The sequence below is a fragment of the Amblyraja radiata genome, chromosome 31 (assembly GCF_010909765.2).
Source record: "Amblyraja radiata isolate CabotCenter1 chromosome 31, sAmbRad1.1.pri, whole genome shotgun sequence".
Lineage (NCBI taxonomy): Eukaryota > Metazoa > Chordata > Chondrichthyes > Rajiformes > Rajidae > Amblyraja > Amblyraja radiata.
This window is the reverse complement of record NC_045986.1, coordinates 17,644,319-17,660,437: the sequence shown is the minus strand read 5'-3', so window position 1 is coordinate 17,660,437 and position 16,119 is coordinate 17,644,319. Positions and strand designations below refer to the sequence as shown.

General features: G+C 45.1%; 1 protein-coding gene across 8 annotated transcripts in view; it reads right to left on the bottom strand.

Annotated features, from left to right (window-relative positions):
- The window catches only part of hspg2 (heparan sulfate proteoglycan 2), a 365,099-nt gene that overhangs the window by 71,112 nt on the left and 277,868 nt on the right, over nt 1–16,119 (bottom strand). For 5 of the 8 annotated variants that reach the window (XM_033047940.1, XM_033047942.1, XM_033047943.1 and 2 more), the window contains 12 exons: nt 15,904–16,027; nt 14,626–14,777; nt 14,407–14,530; nt 11,591–11,742; nt 11,372–11,495; nt 6,460–6,611; nt 6,241–6,364; nt 5,406–5,557; nt 5,187–5,310; nt 3,471–3,622; nt 3,247–3,376; nt 704–855 (listed from right to left, as the gene is read on the bottom strand). In XM_033047940.1, coding sequence (XP_032903831.1) covers nt 704–855; nt 3,247–3,376; nt 3,471–3,622; nt 5,187–5,310; nt 5,406–5,557; nt 6,241–6,364; nt 6,460–6,611; nt 11,372–11,495; nt 11,591–11,742; nt 14,407–14,530; nt 14,626–14,777; nt 15,904–16,027 — 1,662 coding nt within the window. The remainder of the gene's footprint in view (nt 1–703; nt 856–3,246; nt 3,377–3,470; nt 3,623–5,186; nt 5,311–5,405; nt 5,558–6,240; nt 6,365–6,459; nt 6,612–11,371; nt 11,496–11,590; nt 11,743–14,406; nt 14,531–14,625; nt 14,778–15,903; nt 16,028–16,119) is intronic. The other 3 variants (XM_033047944.1, XM_033047946.1, XM_033047947.1) reach the window with 3 other exon arrangements.

Here is a 16,119-nt window from a genome sequence, read left to right as displayed (position 1 = left end):
TTTGCCTCAACCTTAACACTGACCCTGACTCACTCCCCCCAATACTACACCCACTGGTGCCTCAAGTGGCAGCAGTTCACCTGGCACCTGCTTCATTCAGTGGTGAGGTGAAGTACAAGGTTATAGCCTGACAACGTCACAGCCTATCAGGCATCCACAGTCTGCTGACATTAGACATATCACCCCTCTCATCCTCCTCCACTTCTAAACAGTATCTGCCACACAATAACCGCTTGGTCTCATTGCCTGAGGGTCAGCCGTAAATCCCATTTGGATCTTTCTCGAAAAATCTCCCTTGTTCATCGACAATATGACTGAAACTACAAATCCCATGCCCAGTGTGTTTGCATAAAATGTTGCCTACTGTAGGGAAAGTGCATTTTTTATCTTATTCTCACAGACACGGGCCATTCGGCCCACCGAGTCTGCGCCGATCAGCGATCAGCCCGTATACTAGAACTATCCGACACACCAGGGACAATTTACAATTTTTTTTAAACCAACGGCAATTAACCTACAAACCTGTACACCTCTGGAGTGTGCGAGGAAACCTGAGCACCCTGAGAAAACCCACGCGGTCACAGGGAGAACATGCCAACTCCATACAGACAGCAGCCGTAGTTAGGATTGAACCTGGGTCTCTGGCGCTGTAAGGCAGCAATTCTACCGCTGCCCCACTGTGCCGCCCACAATTTAGACGTACCTGATGATTGGTTGTTAGATGGCCAGCTCCCTTGGACCATGTGACTCTGGGCTCTGGTTGTCCTGACGCCAGGCAGCGCAACTCCAGCATTTCACCCTCTGTGATCGAGCTGGGAGAGGAATAGACCTTCACTTTGGGAGGGGTCCCAGGCCCTGTGGTGAGAATGGAGAGCAGAAGAGGATTTTAGTGGAGAAACAGGTCAAAAGTAGAGACATGAAACCGGATCTTACAGAATTGCATATCTGCTTCCAGGCAGTGCTCTTTTTGTTGACAAAAAAGGTGCCAGTACAATTATAACGGTTCACGTGACATTAATGGGCGCTGAACTTGGTTCGGTAACTTGAATGACTAGGAGCAAAGAAGAGTGCAAAAAGTTGTGAACACACCCAGTCCATCACGGGTTCTGATCTCCTCACCATCGAAGGGATTTACAGGAGTCGCTGCCTCAAATAGGCAGCCAGCATCATCAGAGACCCACACCACCCTGGCCACACACTCATTTCACCCCTGCCATCGGGAAGAAGGCACAGGAGCCTGAAAACTGTAACGTCCAGGTTTAGGAACAGCTTCTTCCCTACAGCCATCAGGCTATTAAACACGACAACCTCAAATAAGCTCTGAACTACATTATCATTGTTATTATTGCACTATTATTGTTTGTTTATTGTGTGTACATATATGTGTGCGTGCGTGTGTATATGTATATATGTGTGTGCGTGTGTGTATATAGATATACACACATATATGTGTATGAGGATATATGTGTATATATACGTACACTGAACTTTCTTTCTCATTATTATATTTTTTATAGTGTACTATGTTTATATATTCTGTTGTGCTGCTGCATTAAGAGTTTCGTTGTTCTATCTGGGCCATATGACAATAAAACGCTCTTGACGACTCATAAACCTCAATCCAGTTTTTAACTTCTTATAGGTGCTGGTGCACCATCACAAAAAAACCCCATTGCTTCTAGGTCTCATCATGGACACTCTTTCTTTCTCCTGGCTCGAACACAATCCATCTCATTACCACAAGATCCTTCCATGCACCTTTCTCCCTCGGCAGCTACAAATATTCTGGTGAAAGGCATTTTGACAGGTACATGTATAGGAAAGGTTTCTGAGCGATTTGGGCCAACTGTGGGTAAATGGGACTAACTTAATTTTTTTAATGTTAGTTTAGAGATACAGTGCAGAAACAGGCCCATTGGCCCACCAAGCCCGCTCCGACCAGCAATCCCCGCACACTCGGGGCAATTCCCGTACGTCTTTGGAATGTGGGAGGAGACCGAAGATCTCAGAGAAAACCCACGTAGGTGATGGGGAGAATGTACAAACTCTGTACAGACAAGCTCCCGTAGTCAGGATCGAACCTGGGTCTCTGGCGCTATAAGGCATAGCTCTACCAATACACCTCCGTGCTGCCCCTAAATGGGACATCTTGGTCAGTATGGACGAATTGGGCTAAAGGACATGTTTCCTTGCTGTGTGACTCTAACTCCATGTGCGGGAACTAAGCCAAAAGATTCACGTGGACACATCAAAGGGCTTCTCGAATCCCATGGCAACCAGGGCTGAACGAAAATGGCGTCCACCACCCTTGTAGCTGGAGATGATAGTTCAGGTGCATCCAAACGCAGAGATCTCAAACCTGCTGGCAGCATACACAGTGCTCCTGCCCTTGACATAGGCTGGTAAGACCATGAACATTCCAAGCTTATTTGTATTTAGTTTAGTTTAGTTTACCTTAGTTTAGTTTAGTTTACAGATACAGTGTGGAAATAGGCCATTCGGCCCACCGAGTCCAAGCTGACCAGCGATCACCTGCACACTAGGGTGATCACAGTAATATTTCTGATTGCTTAAATCATGGTTTCTACGTGAATAACATATTATTAATTTTCTTTTTTTTCCAATTATTTATTTCACATTTAGTAGATTTCAAATAGTTTAGTATAGTTTAGATCTATCTAAATGTTAGCAGGGATTTGACAGCTTCAATAAAGAGCAAAGCTGGAGAAAGCTAGGAAACACGTTATAAAATATTTCCCCTCCTGCAAACATTCGATGTAGTTCAGATTTCTTTACAATACGGGAGGCCACTTTCTCCATTGAATCTGTGTACTTCTATTCTCGCCACATTTCCATCATCTCCTTCCAGATTCTATCACTCACCTACATACTCTGGGCAATTTACAGTGGCCAATGAACCTGCAACCCTGCAGGCTTCTGTGATGTGGGATAAAACCAGAGCACCTGGAGGAAAGTCACAAGGTCAAAGAGAGTATGGGCAAACTCCACACAGACAGTAACTGAGGTCAGGATTGAACCCAGGTCACTGAAGGTGTGAGGCAGCAGTTCTACCAGCTGCATCACTGTACCACTCATACCTCTGCTTTCCCCAAAGTTGGTAACCGACTACCTGTCAAGCAGAACAAGAATTTCTTGTTTTCGAACAATATTAATAGGTATGCCAGTAAAAATAGGGTTAAAGTTGGTCCATATCAAATATAGATATAAAATCGACACGTTACATACGGGTTACTATTGTAGTGATCAAGACGGAGAATGTGATCTCTTGCAATCCAAGGGCGTTTTCAGCACGGCAGACGTATTCGCCAGCGTCAGCGGTAGTCACGTGAAGGATGCGCAGCACGGAACCGTCAACCTGAAGATTCAACAATAAAATCAGTCTCCGTCACTCACACAAAGCCCAGACCGGGTCCAATGGCCAGAAATACGGAGCAGAGGTCGTTCCCTACCTGGTGGTTGGTGGTCAGAGGCCCGGCTGTCCTGTACCATGTGATCCGGGGTTGCGGTTGACCTGTGACCTGGCACTGCAACTCCACCATTTCTCCCTCGGTTACCGAGGTTGGAGAGGGATGGACCAGCACGGTCGGGGGCCTACTTCCTGCTGTGGGAGTGTGGAGACCAGAATGAGACATGCAACCGCAAATTGTACCGTATGAATTTTCTTAGTTCCAGAGAAGTACGCCAATGAACTCTTCAAACTTGCTCAGTCTATTAACACGATCTTGGGGTCATGAGGTGGGGCGGATGGTGCTAGAGACAGGCTAGAAAGTAAGAGGGGAGATACAAGAGACTGCAGATGCTGAAATCAAATATGTAAGAATGTCAATAAGTGGAATAACATGAGGGGAGGATTTTGGGCACATGGACTCAGTTGGGGGAGAGGATAGAATACTCAGTATGGTATAGTGTGAGATGATGAGGGCAGATGGGGAAGGTGAGAACCTGGGTATATCAGAAGGAAAGAGAAAAGAACATTCCATGAAGTTGGAAAATTCATGTCATTGGCTTATGGACTGCCCAGGTGGAATATGAGGTACTGTTCCTCCAGTTTACATTTGGCTTCCTGTGTCAATGGAGAAGGTCAAGGATAGACTGATCGATGTGGGAATGGGAATCAGAATGGCAGTCAGGTCAATGTAGGAATGGGGAGGGGGATTGAAATGTCATGCAACCAAGAAGATGGCCAACGCACACACCTGCTTCCACAGATGTAGGCTGACCGGCTGGAAAAATGTAGATGTGCTGAGCTGAATTATCGATAGTATGCATTGGGATCAATTTCCTGACGTGTGAGATTTTACTGGGATGTGATCACTGGTTTGATCTAGCCCAATAAAATTACTTTAATCAGTGATTTATCAAATGAAAAGATGCACAGCTAAATTCAAGTTTTTGACCACTGATCTGAAACATTTTCTTAAATATTATTTTAACTGATCTACACTATGGTCTTCTTTAATCATCCTACCACAACCAGAGAGCAGTGCTGAACTACAATCTACCTCATTGGTGACCCTCGAACTATCCTTGATCAGACTTTGCTGGCTTTAACTTGCACTAAACGTTATTCCCTTATCATGTATCTATACACTGTAAATGGCTCGATTGTAATCATGTATTGTCTTTCTGCTGACTGGATAGCACGCAACAAAAAGCTTTCCACTGTATCGCGGTATACGTGACAATAAACCAAACTGATAAAATCGCCTGTCCCGCTGAGACTCCTGCATTTTGTGTCTATCATATACTCAGGTTGTTAAATATCTTTTGAAAGACTTCTAAAACTTGCTTCCATATTTCTTGTTTTATATGACAATATAAAGCACTCTTGACTCTTGCCAGACATTTAAGACAAGTACTATTACAACCAGCAGTAGTTAAATCATGGTGTAACTGAGGGGAAGGGTGAGAACAAAGCAATGATTTTGGAGAATGACAGGTAACATACCTGTTGTAATGATTTAGGCAGAGAATATACCTCGGCTTTTCCCTGCGATAATACTCTCTGGCTATTAAACTCTCTTGAAAGACTTTGAAAACTTTATTCCCACTATATAGTGTTGAGCCCAGATGTAGTCAAAACTCAGTATTATTGCCAGAGGAAGTCACAGCAAGAACAAACGTAATTGCAAAACAACGGTTTTAGAAGATGACAGGCAACGTACATATTGAGGTGATCAAGACGGAGAATCTGATCTCTTGCATTCCGAGGACGTTTTCGGCACGGCAGATGAAATCGCCAACGTCAGCAGAGGTCACACGAAGGATGCGCAGCACGGAACCGTCAACCTGAAGCATCAATGAGAAAATCACAGTCTCCGTCACTCACACTCGCCCAGACGGGGTCCAGTGGCCAGAAACACAGAGCAGAGGTCGTTCCCTACCTGGTGGTTGGTGGTCAGAGGCCCGGCTGTCCTGTACCAAGTGATCCTGGGTTGCGGTTGACCTGTGACCTGGCACTGCAACTCCACCATTTCTCCCTCGGTTACCGAGGTGGGAGTGGGATGGACTAGCACAGTCGGGGGTCGACTTTGGGCTGTGGATGGTAGGAAGTGGAAGTGAGATAGAGATTAAAATCAACCATTTTGTTTGTTATATAACAACATGATGAACAAGAATAAAAGATCAAGTGTGTGTGTGTGTGCCCGCGCGACTGTCAAGAAATTGTGTCCCCCCCATGTTTTGATAGTGATTTCCGTCACTGCATAATACTCTCGTTATTAAACTCTCTTGAAAGGTTGACTTGGGGGCACCATGGTGGCGCAGCGGTAGAACTGTTTCCTAACAGCGCCAAGACCCGGGTTTGATCCTGACCACGGGTGTTGTCTGTACAAAGTTTGTACGTTCTCCCCGTGACCTGCGTGGGTTTTCGTCAGGATCTCCGGTTTCCTCCCACACACCAAAGACGTGGAGGTTTATAGGTTAATTGGCTTTGATAAACTTGCAAATCGTCCCTAGTGAGTGTGTGTGTAGGATAGTGCTAGTGTGTGGGGATTGCTTGTCGGCACGGACACTTGGTGGGCAGAAGGGCCTGTTTCCGTGCTGTCTCTCTAAATTAAACTAAACTAAACGAGACTTCTAAAATTTGTTCACTAATATATAAAAATGAAGAATCTTTTGACCCCATTACAATCAAAACACTATGTAACAGTGAGGGGCACAGACAAAACATGAAAGTTAATGCAAAACAACGGTTTTAGAAGATGACAGGCAACATACATATTGAGGTGATCAAGACGGAGAATCTGATCTCTTGCATTCCGAGGACGTTTTCGGCACGGCAGATGAAATCGCCAACGTCAGCAGAGGTCACACGAAGGATGCGCAGCACGGAACCGTCAACCTGAAGCATCAATGAGAAAATCACAGTCTCCGTCACTCACACTCGCCCAGACGGGGTCCAGTGGCCAGAAACACAGAGCAGAGGTCGTTCCCTACCTGGTGGTTGGTGGTCAAAGGCCCGGCTGTCCTGGACCATGTGATCCGGGGTTGCGGTTGACCTGTGACCTGGCACTGCAACTCCACCATTTCTCCCTCGGTTACTGAGGTGGGAGAGGGATGGACTAGCACGGTCGGGGGTCGACTTTGGGCTGTGGATGGTAGGAAGTGGAAGTGAGACAGAGATTAAAATCAACCATTTTGTTTGTTATATAACAACATGATTGTTAGGCGCTTCCCCCTCCTGGTGAATGCTATGTACTTACCTTTCTCTGTTTCTATCCCAAGTACAGGCCTCGTGGCTGTGAGTCTGGAATCGAGGGGTTAAAGGCTCCTGTACCCGATTGGCCAAGCTGCGTCAGGTGACGGGTGACTCATCTGAAGTATAAATACCAGAGCTTCCCAGGATTCTCTCTCTTCTTCGTAGACTCTGACTGATGAGCAGACTGCTGGTGTGGGCCGAGGAAAGCCTGACCACATGGCATAGAACTTTGTGTACTTTCACCATTCCTTGTTAACAGATATTGAATTGGGACGGATAAGGGCTGACCTTAGAGTTTTCGTGTATTTTGTTTCAGGGTTATATCTCTTTAGGCAGGTTTTAGAGTCTCCGGTTCGACGGCCCATTACGTGGCTGGCTGGAGCATTGTTAAATTGTTTGTCAGTTTATCCATATCCCTGACTGGGTTGTTTAAAATCAGGTTTGGGTTTTGTGTTCCAATGAATAATTAAAACTGTTTTTGAACTTGAACCTGGTTTTTGACTTGTGTTACGCGGCTCTGAAGTACTTGCATTCGGGAGTCGTAACAAAATGGGGGCTCGTCCTAAGTTTTGAGGACCCTAGACGTTTTTAGGGGGGTTTTTTGGTAGGCTTCTGGACTGAGGAAGTCTGTGTGTTGTGAGGGAATTTTTTCTTCCCTGTTTGTGGTAGCATTAGTGCCCAAGTTTTAGCTGGTGGTTTGGTGCTACATTAGAAATGGAATTTAAGGTGAAAGAATTTGTTGAGGCTCCTAGTCGGGAGTTGTTTGATAGATGTACGAAAGAGCATTTGATTTTGCTGGCTGAGAACTATGCCGTGACTATTGACAAGCATTCAAAGAAACACTCCATTAAATCGGAGTTGTGGGCTGCGTTGGTGGAGGGTGGAGTTTTGCCTGGTGGTGCAGACAGTCCCCCACCTTCTGTTCAGCCAGTTCAGAACATGGAGGCCGTCATTAAACTGAAGGAGATGGAGCTTGAGTCACAGAGAATTGCCTCTTTGTTAAAAGAGAAAGAGCTCATGCATGTTCTTGAAATGAAACGGCTTGAGCTTGAGGAGGAAACCAAAAGGGCTGAATTTCAGCTGCGGGAAAAAGAAATAGATAATTCCCGGGTTTCTTCTAGGGAACGGGAGTTTGATATGAGCAAGAACATCCGCCTGGTTCCCCCGTTTCGTGAGAAGGATGTGGACAAGTATTTCACAGTGTTTGAACGGGTGGCTTTGTCCTTGAAGTGGCCTAGGGACGTGTGGACCTTGCTATTACAGTGTGTCCTTGTGGGTAAAGCACGGGAGGTGTACTCGTCTTTATCTGTTGAAAGCAGTCTGGACTATGAGTGTGTGAAGTCTACAGTATTAAGGGCTTATGAATTAGTTCCAGAGGCGTACCGCCAGAAATTCCGGCGCTTTAGGAAGTTTGATAGTCAGACTTATGTGGAGTTTGCTAGGGAGAAGGAGGCACTTTTTGACAGGTGGTGCGCTTCTCAAGGAGTGAAGGATTTTGAGCTACTGCGGGCCTTGATGATTATGGAAGACTTTAAGAACTGTCTCCCTGAGAGGGTTACTACTTACCTTAATGAGCAGAAGGTGAATAAGGTGTCTAAGGCTGCGGTGTTGGCAGATGAGTATGTATTGACTCATAAATCTGATTTTGTTGGGCGATCCTATAGTTTTGGTGCACGGCCGGTTGATCGTGGTGGTGTCGCCGGTGGCAGTGTCAAAGCTGTTTCTGTGCCTGCAAGTGGCAGCACGTTGATACAGGGGGAGGTCCGAGCTGATAAGGTTGACGGAAATGTGAGGACTAATGAAGGTCCTGTGTGCTACTATTGTAGAAGGAGAGGGCACATGTTAAAGTCGTGTCCCGTTCTGAAGCAGAAAAATGCAAAGCCTGTGGCTTTGGTGGGTGCACAGAAGGCACCTGTCGTACCTGAGGTGCCTGAGTCTGATGAGTGTAGGAATTATTCTGCGTTCATCATGAATGGTTTTGTTTCTCTAGAGGATGGGGGTGATAGAGTTCCAGTATCCATCTTGCGTGATACTGGTGCTACTCAGTCCTTTATATTGGATGGTGTACTGCCGTTTTCTGGGGAATCATCGGTTGGGTCAAGTGTCCCAGTGGTAGGATTCGGGATGGATGACATGGTAGTGCCTTTGCATACCGTGCGTCTCGAGTCCGAGTTGGTTTCAGGCCGGGTAACTGTTGGGTTACGGCCGTGTTTTCCCGTTGGGGGAGTTTCTGTGATTTTGGGGAATGACTTGGCAGGAGGTAGAGTTTTAGTCACTCCTGAGGTGACGGCTGTTCCGATGGTGCAGAGTCCTGATAGATTGGCTATGCAGCATCCAAAGGTCTTCGCAGCTTGTGCTGTCACGAGGGCTATGGCTAAGAGCCAGGCGAAGTTTGAGGATGTGGTGGACCTGAGTGAGAGCATTTTTGGGGATCAGGATGATAGATCCTGTGTTGTGAAGGGTGTTTCTCCATCTCAAGATGGGATAGTGTCTGGAAATGTGCCGGTGTCACTGTCACGTGACCGGCTGGTTGAGGAGCAAAAGAGTGATCCAGGTTTATCTGATCTGTTCGACTGCGCAGTGCCTGAGGGGGATATGGATTCCACAACAAAGGGGTATTTTCTAAGGGATGGCTTACTGATGCGAAAGTGGTCTCCCTTGGATATATCTGGGCATGATGATTGGAGCGTGGTTGATCAGATTGTGATGCCTCGTCGGTATAGGGACGAGATACTCTGTTTGGCTCATGATGGTCCTCTGGGTGGACAGTTGAGGGTCCTGAAGGAGAAATGGTTGCAGGAGGATACAAAACGTAGTATTTTAGACCACGTCTGTACTTTTCGCTCTAGACTGAGGAGGGCATGCGAACTGGCAATGGGTAATCTTGCCTCTGCTTAGTCTAGGATGAAGGACTGGTTCGACAGGAAGGCTTCTAGTAGGAATTTTTCTCCAGGTGACAAGGTCCTGGTGTTGCCTATTCCGGGTTCCAGTCTGCAGGCTCGGTATAGCGGTCCCTATCAGGTGGTTAAGAAGGTTGGTGAGAGGGATTACGTTATTGGTATCCCTGATCGGAGGCGTAAGACTCAGCTCTGTCATGTTAACATGATGAAACAGTACCATGAGCAGGAGCCTGTGGAGGTTGATGGGTCGGAGCTATGTCCTTCTAAGCCTGTTGTGGCTGCAGTGGTGCTGCCCCCTGACACGGGTGGTGATGTGGGGGAGGCACGGTTGTCTGTGGCAGTAACGCAGGGAAAGCTGAGTAACTCTGAGGCTTTGGAGACGCTTCCCTTGCGGTTGTCTCATTTGACTGGCATATCCGTGGCAAGGATGATGTATTGGCTGATGCATTGTCGCGCCAGTGATGTCTGCTACTGAATAGTTGCTGAAATTTGGTGGTGTTTTTTTAGTTCATTTTCAGAAACTTATTCAGTATCTTTGGGTGGGGGTGTTAGGCGCTTCCCCCTCCTGGTGAATGCTATGTACTTACCTTTCTCTGTTTCTATCCCAAGTACAGGCCTCGTGGCTGTGAGTCTGGAATCGAGGGGTTAAAGGCTCCTGTACCCGATTGGCCAAGCTGCGTCAGGTGACGGGTGACTCATCTGAAATATAAATACCAGAGCTTCCCAGGATTCTCTCTCTTCTTCGTCGACCCTGACTGATGAGCAGACTGCTGGTGTGGGCCGAGGAAAGCCTGACCACATGGCATAGAACTTTGTGTACTTTCACCATTCCTTGTTAACAGATATTGAATTGGGACGGATAAGGGCTGACCTTAGAGTTTTCGTGTATTTTGGTTTCAGGGTTGTATCTCTTTGGGCAGGTTTTGGAGTCTCCGGTTCGACGGCCCATTGCGTGGCTGGCTGGAGCATTGTTAAATTGTTTGTCAGTTTATCCATATCCCTGACTGGGTTGTTTAAATCAGGTTTGGGTTTTGTGTTCCAATGAATAATTAAAACTGTTTTTGAACCTGAACCTGGTTTTTGACTTGTGTTACGCGGCTCTGAAGTACTTGCATTCGGGAGTCGTAACAATGATGAACAAGAATAAAAGATCAAAGTGTGTGTGTGTGTGTGTGTGCCCGCGCGGCTGTCAAGAAATTGTGTCCCCCCCATGTTTTGATAGCGATTTCCGTCACTGCATAATACTCTCGTTATTAAACTCTCTTGAAAGGTTGACTTGGGGGCACCATGGTGGAGCAGCGGTAGAACTGTTTCCTAACAGCGCCAAGACCCGGGTTTGATCCTGACCACGGGTGTTGTCTGTACAAAGTTTGTACGTTCTCCCCGTGACCTGCGTGGGTTTTCTTCAGGATCTCCGGTTTCCTCCCATACACCAAATACGTGGAGGTTTATAGGTTAATTGGCTTTGATAAACTTGCAAATCGTCCCTAGTGTGTGTGTGTGTAGGATAGTGCTAGTGTGCGGGGATTGCTTGTCGGCGCGGACTTGGTGGGCAGAAGGGCCTGTTTTCGTGCTGTCTCTCTAAATTAAACTAAACTAAACGAGACTTCTAGAACTTGTTCACTAATATATAAAAATGAAGAATCTTTTGACCCCATTACAATCAAAACACTATGTAACAGTGAGGGGCACAGACAAAACATGAAAGTTAATGCAAAACTACGGTTTTAGAAGATGACAGGCAACGTACATATTGAGGTGATCAAGACGGAGAATCTGATCTCTTGCATTCCAAGGACGTTTTCGGCACGGCAGATGAAATCGCCAACGTCAGCAGAGGTCACACGAAGGATGCGCAGCACGGAACCGTCAACCTGAAGCATCAATGAGAAAATCACAGTCTCCGTCACTCACACTCGCCCAGACGGGGTCCAGTGGCCAGAAACACAGAGCAGAGGTCGTTCCCTACCTGGTGGTTGGTGGTCAGAGGCCCGGCTGTCCTGTACCATGTGATCCGGGGTTGCGGTTGACCTGTGACCTGGCACTGCAACTCCACCATTTCTCCCTCGGTTACCGAGGTGGGAGAGGGATGGACTAGCACGGTCGGGGGTCGACTTTGGGCTGTGGATGGTAGGAAGTGGAAGTGAGACAGGGATTAAAATCAACCATTTTGTTTGTTATATAACAACATGATGAACAGGAATAGAAGGTCAAATGACACCTCAACCTTTACTGCAAGCCCTTGATTCCAGCACAATACCCAGAAAATCATGGTTTATAGCCATGGAACACGTGCTGGAGATTTGCACTCTCCGCTTCTTGCTGGATACTTCTGCTTTAAATTGATTTTTTGTCAATGAAAGCAAGGATTGTGAGGAGGTGATGAATCAAACAAATGTTTTGGAGCAAAGTGGGGAATCAAACTACACTGTCCCTCAACTGATACTTTTCCCAGTCTTTGTTGTATTTGAACAGTTCTCACTCAATAGTTCAATTACCTACTGCCCTATCAGAGGACAATAGGGAAGTAGCACATGTTGAGATATTATTTTTTGGGGCCAATTTCACGATGTGTCACTGGGAAATGATGATTCGTGTCATCTAAACCGATTAAAAACGCATTAATTAGCAATGTTACAAAATTTTGAGATTTAAAAAATCAAGTCTGCAATTTATCCCATCATATAAAGCATAAAAAGAAGTTTAATTTGACACCTAATTCACTTTCATATGTTAAATATTAAAAAAGTTATGGCCATTTTCATACTCGGAAATTTGTTCCCTATTGCTTTTCCATTGACTTAACACAAAAGCTGTGATCGAGGACAGTCAAAAGCCCATAACTTTCTTAAAAATCAAAGGAACTGAATGAAATTTTCAGTTATTATAGATTGAAGCATTCTGAAACAAATATAACACCTCTTACTTGGATGACCTGAAATTAAAGCATATAATTAGTTAATTACCTAATTGTAGTTAATTACAAAATTGCCTGTTGTGACGGAAATAGTAATAAACACTCTGCCTTGAAAATTCAAAAATATGATATTCTCAAGATCAGAACTTTAATATTATTGTATTATATGCTGTAAATCTGTAACAGATAGGTAAATAAATTACAAATTCTAGCAATAGACCAAGTCTTTATGGAGAAGATCAGTTGCAAGCTGGTACATTGCATATCATAATCAGTAGCATGATCATATTTCTCAGATTATAACCAATAAGCAACTCTGTACATCTTGTTTTTCCTCAACTTTTCAATTTTGGCATTGTAAACTACAGGTTTTTGCTCTTCATACCACACATGACATGCCTTTCTGCCCACTACTTTCCAATTAACAATGTCCTGTAGATTCCATTTCTTAAGAAAAGGATATTTTTTTTAAATAGCCTAAGTATCCAAATAACAAACTAATCCCATTCACACAAAAATTCACAATATAACATGATTTTTAAATCTCAATGTCATTAATTTATATCCCAGATGGAAGGAATTTAATGTTTAATTCCCATAAATTAATCTAGAAACATCCACCCAAAATATAATCAAATTATTGTTTTTTGCATATTACATGTGACTCAAACTGTTGTGAATAATTAGTTTAAAAATAATGATCATGGAGAGAGTGAATAACACTAAATATAGACAATTTAGACGGCTTATCTCCAAAAAAAATGGGCATTTTAGTCATCTTGCTTCTGGAACGTGATCGATTGGAACGTTGCGTTTACGGTGAATTTGAACCCCATACCGTCAGGAAAAACACTGCCGGTTCATATGGGGCCCAAATCACATTTTCGCTTATAGAGGATTGATTAAAGTCATCCCAAGAAGCAAGTTTATATGTAAAATAGACGACTTACACCGTGTTTTGTCCCGTACTTGAGATCCGTCACGTTGTAGGCGTTGACGGCGTTTGAAGTCGACTTTTATTTTAATATAATTATTAAATTGTCTCACGATTAAAAAATATATACCGGGAATGGAAGTTGGAACGATTTTTCTTCAGCAGCTAGCAGCCCGAGGAAATCCGCCTCAGACAGGCGGTAGTAAACTGGATTTTAATCCCGCCCCCCCCCCCCTCAAAGGCGCGCACAAGGCCAGTGGCAGGACTGCAGCGCTGCTGAAGGTAAGTTTTGTAACATCGCTACATTATGTGTGGTCCGTAAATGAAAACAGAGGCAGCAATGGATCCCATCTCTTGATTGCTGATCTGAAATGTTTCCTCTCCTTAAATATTAACTTTACAGATCTATAGGATGTGGTTCTTCCTTCCATAATACTCTGGTTATTAAACTATCTTGAAAGGTTGATTTGGGGGCACCATGGTGGCGCAGCGGTAGAGCTGCTGCCTTACAGCGCCAAGACCCGGGTTTGATCCTGACCACTGGTGTCGTCTGTACAGAGTTTGCACGTTCTCCCCGTGACCTGCGTGGGTTTTCTTCAGGATCTCCGGTTTCCTCCCATACATCAAGAACGTACAGGTTTATAGGTTAATTGGCTTTGATAAAATTGCAAATCGTCCCTAGTGTGTGTGTGTAGGATAGTGCTAGTGTGCGGGGATTGCATGTCGGCGCGGACTTGGTGGGCAGAAGGGCCTGTTTCCGTGCTGTCTCTCTAAATTAAACTAAACGAGACTTCTAAAACTTGTTCACTAATATATAAAAATGAAGAATCTTTTGACCCCATTACAATCAAAACACTATGTAACAGTGAGGGGCACAGACAAAACATGAAAGTTAATGCAAAACTACGGTTTTAGAAGATGACAGGCAACGTACATATTGAGGTGATCAAGACGGAGAATCTGATCTCTTGCATTCCAAGGACGTTTTCAGCACGGCAGATGAAATCGCCAACGTCAGCAGAGGTCACACGAAGGATGCGCAGCACGGAACCGTCAACCTGAAGCATCAATGAGAAAATCACAGTCTCCGTCACTCACACTCGCCCAGACAGGGTCCAGTGGCCAGAAACACAGAGCAGAGGTCGTTCCCTACCTGGTGGTTGGTGGTCAGAGGCCCGGCTGTCCTGGACCATGTGATCCTGGGTTGCGGTTGACCTGTGACCTGGCACTGCAACTCCACCATTTCTCCCTCGGTTACCGAGGTGGGAGAGGGATGGACTAGCACGGTCGGGGGTCGACTTTGAGCTGTGGATGGTAGGAAGTGGAAGTGAGACAGGGATTAACAACACCCATTTTGTTTGTTATATAACAACATGATGAACAGGAATAGAAGATCAAAAGGCACCTCAACCTTTACTGCAAGCCCTTGATTCCAGCACAATACCCAGGTAATCATGGTTTATAGCCATGGAACACGTGCTGGAGATTTGCACTCTCCGCTTCTTGCTGGATACTTCTGCTTTAAATTGATTTATTTAAATGGAAGCAAGGATTGTGTGGAGGTGATGAATCAAACAAATGTTTTGGAGCAAAGTGGGGAATCAAACTACACTGTCCCTCAATTGATACTTTTCCCAGTCTTTGTTGTATTTGAACAGTTCTCAATCAATAGTTCAATTACCTACTGCCCAGTCAGGGGAAGTAGCACATGTTGAGATATTATTTTTTGGGGCCAATTTCACGATGGTCGCAGTGTCACTGGGAAATGATGATACGTGTCATCTGATTAAAAACGCATTAATTTTTGGTCTGTAAATGAAAACAGAGGCAGTAATGGATCCTATCTCTTGATTGCTGATCTGAAATGTTTCCTCTCCTTAAATATTAACTTTACAGATCTATAGGATGTGGTTCTTCCTTCCATAATACTCTGGTTATTAAACTCTCTTGAAAGGTTGATTTGGGGGCACCATGGTGACGCAGCGGTAGAGTTGCTGCCTTATAGCGCCAAGACCCGGGTTTGATCCTGACCACTGGTGTCGTCTGTACAGAGTTTGCACGTTCTCCCCGGGACCTGCATGGGTTTTCTTCAGGATCTCTGGTTTCCTCCCATACATCAAGAACGTACAGGTTTATAGGTTAATTGGCTTTGATAAAATTGCAAATCGTCCCTAGTGTGTGTGTGTGTAGGATAGTGCTAGTGTGCGGGGATTGCTTGTCGGCACGGACACTTGGTGGGCAGAAGGGCCTGTTTCCGTGCTGTCTCTCTAAATTAAACTAAACGAGACTTCTAAAACTTGTTCACTAATATATAAAAATGAAGAATCTTTTGACCCCATTACAATCAAAACACTATGTAACAGTGAGGGGCACAGACAAAACATGAAAGTTAATGCAAAACTACGGTTTTAGAAGATGACAGGCAACGTACATATTGAGGTGATCAAGACGGAGAATCTGATCTCTTGCATTCCAAGGACGTTTTCAGCACGGCAGATGAAATCGCCAACGTCAGCAGAGGTCACACGAAGGATGCGCAGCACGGAACCGTCAACCTGAAGCATCAATGAGAAAATCACAGTCTCCGTCACTCACACTCGCCCAGACGGGGTCCAGTGGCCAGAAACACAGAGCAGAGGTCGTTCCC